Source organism: Cydia pomonella, chromosome 1, assembly GCF_033807575.1.
Source record: "Cydia pomonella isolate Wapato2018A chromosome 1, ilCydPomo1, whole genome shotgun sequence".
In the NCBI taxonomy this organism is placed as follows: domain Eukaryota; kingdom Metazoa; phylum Arthropoda; class Insecta; order Lepidoptera; family Tortricidae; genus Cydia; species Cydia pomonella.
In genome coordinates this window covers 6,076,906-6,083,585 of record NC_084703.1, presented here as the reverse complement: position 1 = coordinate 6,083,585, position 6,680 = coordinate 6,076,906, and the positions used below count along the sequence as shown (strand labels likewise).

The 6,680-nt window shown below is 34.2% G+C and overlaps 1 protein-coding gene across 1 annotated transcript in view; it reads right to left on the bottom strand.

Annotated features, from left to right (window-relative positions):
* Window positions 1-2,830: 2,830 nt before the first annotated feature.
* LOC133522172 (ras-related and estrogen-regulated growth inhibitor) overlaps window positions 2,831-6,680 on the bottom strand; it is a 33,527-nt gene continuing 29,677 nt past the window's right edge. Inside the window, exon 5 of the mRNA XM_061857437.1 lies at window positions 2,831-6,492. Coding sequence (XP_061713421.1) covers window positions 6,259-6,492 — 234 coding nt within the window. The 3' untranslated portion in view covers window positions 2,831-6,258. The remainder of the gene's footprint in view (window positions 6,493-6,680) is intronic.

The window sequence follows — 6,680 nt, the reverse complement described above, 5'->3', positions numbered from 1 at the left end:
GTCCGTCCGTCCGTCCGTCTGTCACCAGGCTGTATCTCATGAATCGTGATAGTTAGCCAGTTGAAATTTCTACAGATTATGTATTTCTGTTGCCGCTACAAAAACAAATACTAAAAACAGAATAAAATAAATATTTCTTTCCAATCTCGAGGTTTTCATCCGATCACCGAAGTTGAGCAACGTCGGGCGGGGTCAGTACTTGGATGGGTGACCGTTTTTATAGATAATGGTACGGAACCCTTCCTGTGCGAGTCCGACTTGCACTTGCCCGGTTTTTTTTAGACAGGCGACTGATACATATCGTCAGCTAATTCTAAAAACCCCAAACACAATTAGGTTGCGTTGTTTTATCACGGAGTTCCTATGGCCACCTCCTGTATCCATCATCAGATCAGCTCGATGGTACCATAATATTGCATTGTCACCCGACTTACACTTGCATGCAAAATTTCAGCTCAATCGGAAACCGGGAAGTGGATCAAATTTAACTTGCAAGATTTGATTACAGACCGACCGACAGACAACGGGCCAGGTGAAGCTAAATAAAAGCTTGTAAAAAAAACAGTAACCATCTTCGACCATTTTCTTACGATCATACTAAACTAGATTAATATTATAATATAAATAAATAAAAAATCAAATAGAAATAATATCCATCGTCTTCTACGTATTCATATCCTTTAAAAGCTGCAATTTTGATGCCTAAACAAATCATTTTTATTTTCATTTTTCTGGAGTATATTTTAAGTGGCGGTTAGTTTGTGGCTTTTCCTTATCCAGTAATCTAAAAAACCTTATGATTTATTAAATAAATTAAGTATTAGACAAAAATTACAAATAGGAACTACTTTTACTTACTACCTTATCTAAATCAAGGCCTTAAATCACGCCACAAAATAAAATGTCAAAAATTACAAAATTAGCACTAGGTATGAGCTTAATTTGTGGTTTGTCTTTACTTCTTTCATCACTAAGAGTGATAAGAAAACGCACATTAGCAAGACTCAAGTCTGAAGTCCGTCGCAGAGCGATAATATATAATAATAATAAAATTTATTTATTGTTTATTGCACACTACATAAAAAAACAGATACAGAAATTGAGAAAATATATACATTGGTAGGTAACAACAGGCGGACTTATCGCTAAACAGCGATCTCTTCCAGACAACCTTCAGATAGTGAGATGGCGAACGAAGCGAAGTTAACGGGTGGTGCAAAATAAAGAAAAAAGTAGTAAAAATACAATATAAATATAATACATATATAGTTAAGATAGACTACATTTATTACTTTTTACAAAAAAATAAATATACATATATATAAATGACAAAGGAAGCCATAACGACAAGGAGTTTAAAATAATATAGGACCTTAAGACCGGACGGACCGTGAGATACCGACAGATATCTTATAGTATAGCTAAGCACCTCACACGCCAACGATGCCAAAATATATATCGCTGCCTGTCTAGCACCTACATTGTATGAGAGACGAAATATACCAAAATATATCGTAATATACCGAGCTATATATCGCAAGGTATCTTATGGGGTGTGTAATGTTTTTAATAACAACTTTTTGCGAATATTCATTTAGCATAATTTGAATTGCATAATTTTGAATTGCAGAAATGATGATTCGGTATAAAAATAAGTGAAATAAAAACAAATTGCATAATGTCGAAAGTAATAATAATTAACTAGCATAAAAATGTATTTTCATAACAGGCAACCAGCATAATGTTTATTTTTTATACAATTTATTATTCAGAAGGGTTTTCATGCATCAAAACTAATATCATAATATTGAAGGTTATAAACGCCTAGTGAAAATGAACGAGCAAAAATACATTTCCGAGACAATTTATGTACATCACTTTGAATAAAAATGTTGTTTTCTTCTATATCTTTCTGATTTATTTTGTTACCTCTTAAAAAGGAAAGCTAATAGGTATTTAAAAAAATTGGTTCTGTCCATATGGTCACAGTTCTACCTAACACTCCTCCTCGCTTCGCTCGTCGTCGTACCTAACCAGCCTTAAAGTTCAATGAGTAGATTTTGTATAATTTAATATGTCATAGAAAATTATGCCACCTGATAATTCATTAAAATTTAGTTCTACATTTTAATCATAATATGAAATGAATGTTATTAGAAGTAAAATTATTCCTGAGGATTGTTATGAAGAATGTTTTTATGGCTATACAGTATTCTGTAATTTAATTAGTATGACAAACAACATTCTGTGGTTTGTTTTTATACATAATGTTTATTATGAGTTTCCATAGTAGTTAAATGAAATTATGCTAAAAGTTTGTATTAAAATTGAACGGCACCCATCTTATGATGCCTTGCTACTCGTATAAGATATCGTAAAATTCTAAAATATATATTCTGGTCAACAGTGGTTTTGTTGCCTTTGATATAAGATTGATTTCCGATCTATTAATGCTCACAATTTATGAAACTACTTATCAATGTTTTTGGAAGATTTGCTCCACTTTTTTTAAGTCTTTATTTTCATTTTACATTAAATAATCAAAATATATGATATAAAATACGCTAAAATCATAAAAAAACTAGAACACATTCAATACTATTATAAATATATTCGTAAACTGTGCACTTGAAAATATAGAAATTCGCAGAATTACCCAGGGCAACAAAAAACATTTTTTTTTTGTAGAGCTTTGATAGCTTCGTGTGTGAACTCTGGTAAATGGTACGTAAAATATATCGTAAGATGCCTTGCTACGAGTATAAGATATCTTTGCGTATATTACCGCTCCGTCTATGACGGATATGACAGTTAATATCACTTGTGTAGCTAGAGTACACCTAAGCTAACTTGAACCGACTTTTGAGTTTGACATTACCTATTGATGACATTGCCAGATTTTATCATTGTAAATGCCATTCATTACCTTAGCCCAACTCTACTCTGCAAATTATTCTTTCAGAGCCGGGTCTTGGTAGGTATAAAATATGAATTCACCTTAATTACTAAATGGGTATTTTACTTCCTAATACTATGCCAACATCATTCATAAAATCTCATTTTTAACAGCACAATATAAATGTATAAATATTAGGTATCATTCTGTTGAAAATATACATATATATTATACTTTTTTTTTATTTCCGCTAAGTTCAAGGGTGCATTCCTGAATTTAAATTAAGTAACTTTCTCAAAGACATCGCTATTCTAATTAACTCCATTTCGGAGATAATCAATGATTCATTTTCATCTTATAAGGCCCTTACAAGCGTATACACTTACCTTAGGGCCTGTTTACACATTGATCAGTGTTTAGTACGAGTACATTTGCTATTAAACGTAAGTACTATCTCGGACGATTGATGTTCGAAATGACATTGATATGTCACAGTTTTCAATTGTTTGGTTGAATTAAATGTAATGCCCGTGGTACAACACCACTATATGCAACATTTAATTACTATTTATAAAAGTAAAGAAATTAAAAAAATAAGATATATGTATATAAATTAACTATGTCATTTAGTTTCCTTAAACGTACTTACCCCTACCCCGGAGTTAACGGAATTCAATAAAAAACACGGTGTATATATATATTTCCTAATCAGAATACGATAATCAAATGGCCTAAAACGGATCCGCACTATTTTCGTTACACCTTGTATATTACGGGATTTTAAAAAAAAGTGCCGCCATCGAGCAAGTACCATTCCTGCAGTATAGTTTGAACGATTAGGTAATAAGTAAAAACAATATCGCATCGGCCAACATGGAATTAACTCGCAAACACTATTGTCACCTTTGTGCGAGATTTCTACAATTTCCGACGCAGTATTCGTCAACAACAGTGTATAATAAGTACATAAATAACAAGATTGTTCATGTATACATTAAATATCCCTGCATTTAAATCACACCGTCACAACCTCACTTTCGTTCACGTCGTATAAATATTATATGAGCTCTATCTTGGATACAATAAGAGTCATTAAAATTACCTACTACACATACACATTCAACATTTAATTTGGATATTATAGAACCTTATAAACTATCTTTATATATTTTTAAAGAATGTTATTCCTTAGTGGTAATTCAAAAAAGTTACCGGTAAATAAGTAACCGGTACAAAATGTGATCAAAATCTGACTTTAACAGTGAGTACACATTGTCTATATTGGTGCTACTACACATCCACATTATATTATAGTGTATAGTTTCTAAAATGCAATACGTATATGGTTGTCACAATGACATAGATATCGGTAGATTTATAGTTCGTTCGCGTTAAGAATGCAGTAAAATCAGTATTGTCCGCCGGCCTAGCGATGCTCGTACCCAATCAGATCGTTCCAAATTAGAAAGTATGCCTGCAACTGGTCACTGTGAACTTGAATTTTTAATTAGGAACGATTTGATTAGTCATGAGCGTGGTTCAGCCGGCGGACAAGGATGATTTTACTGCAGTCTTAACGCGAACGTACTATAGGAATATACACAGTAAATATATTTTGCCTAAATCTGGTCTAGGAAAACCCATTTAGATGCGTTTGTATACGACATAAAATGGTAGGCTTTCTCTGAACCAAAGTTTTCTTTTGGCAGCATTGATCTTTGTATTCCTAAAATGTATTTAAGAAGTGGAGCTCAGAGCTACCCAGATTCTTGATGCAGGTGGGGGAGGGTTTTCAGTGTCGGCGACGGGTTAATAAAAATGTACTAAAAATATAAGAAATTTAGAAAAGAGACAAAAAGCTGCGGGCTGAGCACAGTCGCATTTTTATCGCCTATCACGTTCTAATAAGCATGTAAGTACGAAAGTGACAGATATAGTAACAGGCGATAAAAATGCAACCATGCTGCCAACGCTGGTCACTTGCCACGAAGACGAAAAGGATTAGATTCCACAGTCGACATTTCCTCCCAAAATACTGGGGATGGACTGATATTGAAGGGCAATGGCAGCCCATAGGGACAGCCGAGCTATTCTAGTACGCGAGAGGGAATGCCATGCACACTGGCAACACTACTGTGCTAAACCTGTAATGGCAACTAAGACAATTCGAGATAGGTAACGTTTTACTCGTATTTCAATATATTTTACTTCTTGTCTACTTGCATGTTAATTTATTTTTTCAACATTCATAATTGTTTATAAGTTATTTATATTAACTTTGTGAAGTAGGGGATTTAAATCAAATATTTTTAGATAAAGTTGAGAACCTACAACTAAAAATGTCTATGGCAAAAATCTTGGTGGCTCCACTTTTTAAATCTATCCTTGAGTCCTGCCAAAGGAAGGCTTTGGTTCACGAAATGCCGTATTTCGTCTGTTACAACGGTCTCTAATTAGGCCACCCTTGAAATTATTCAAAATATATATAAGAACAGGCTAGATGACAAGTTTATTATTAATGTTATCAGTCAATCAGGTTTGATTTGAGGATCAAATTTAACTTTACAATTATGATCTTATACGCCTAATTTATTTTTATTTAATTAACCTATTATAATACAATAACAACAATTGTAACAAATTAGGCGTATATAAATATGATCATTATTTTAGGATTGCTTTCAAATAGGATCCCAAATGGCCACATCTATGATCGCCTAATTGCGGCCTTAGACCCATTGCAATAAAGCAATATAAAAGTCCGAAATTACAGTCAATGTGTGACTACATTTGACCGTGACGTCACGATACAAGGAAATTGCTGTGTTGACGGCAAATTTGCTTTGTGTCCAATTTATTATGATAAGGTGCTCATATTATATGTATTTATCTAGATTTTGTTATAAAATTCACCATGTGTTATCATCCCTAAATACTTAGCTTAATAGGTTTCATCCCAGCTAAATGAATTACTTTCCGACAGTGTATGTATACAAGTCTATGCAAACTATATTCATTAGGGCGGGAGTTTGTATATTCTATCAAAAACCAGATTCATATACGTGAATGTCACAGGTGAGTACTCAAGTCGGAGTACTTTAGTAATTGTCTATTCCATAAAGTAAAAACATACTAAAAATATTCTGTGCTTGCATTTCTCATCCTACACGTATATTAGGGATTCTGCAAACGATAATGTGAGCGCTGTTATCCACATTTTTTCCATATAATCAAGAACAAAACAAATCGATTTGTCGTTTACATAATCTGATTTGGACGAGAAGTGCAGGCTACCCTATATGGAACGCTCAATGCGGCTTCCTAAGTTTCTAGAAGTTGCTTAAAAGTCGATTTACAACAAATTAATCCTTCGGCAACGCGCTGTCGCTCTTCCCTCTAGAATACACCCTGTAAGCCGTCTTCGTTCCCAGCATGCGGTCCAGCAAGCTGTGCTTAGCACGGCGTCTGAGCTGGAGTACTTCGCGACATAGGTCTTGGAAGACCTCGCTCACTTGGACCACCTGTTCGGCTGCCGCGACCTCTCGGAAACTGCACTCGAAGTCTTTTGCCAGGATCTCGCCTTCGTCAGGGCTCACCTGAAAGCGAAGGTTACAAGTTGGTTGAGTATTCCTCAAAAGCCACTATGGATTTTGCAGGTAAAGGTAAAGTTACGATATTAGGGTCGTTAAAACGCAAAAACACAAAGGGGAAGTTGCATCAGACACGCAGTCACAATGAAGTTGTACGTAAAATGTTTTGTGTGAGCTAGAGCGCTAGATTGATC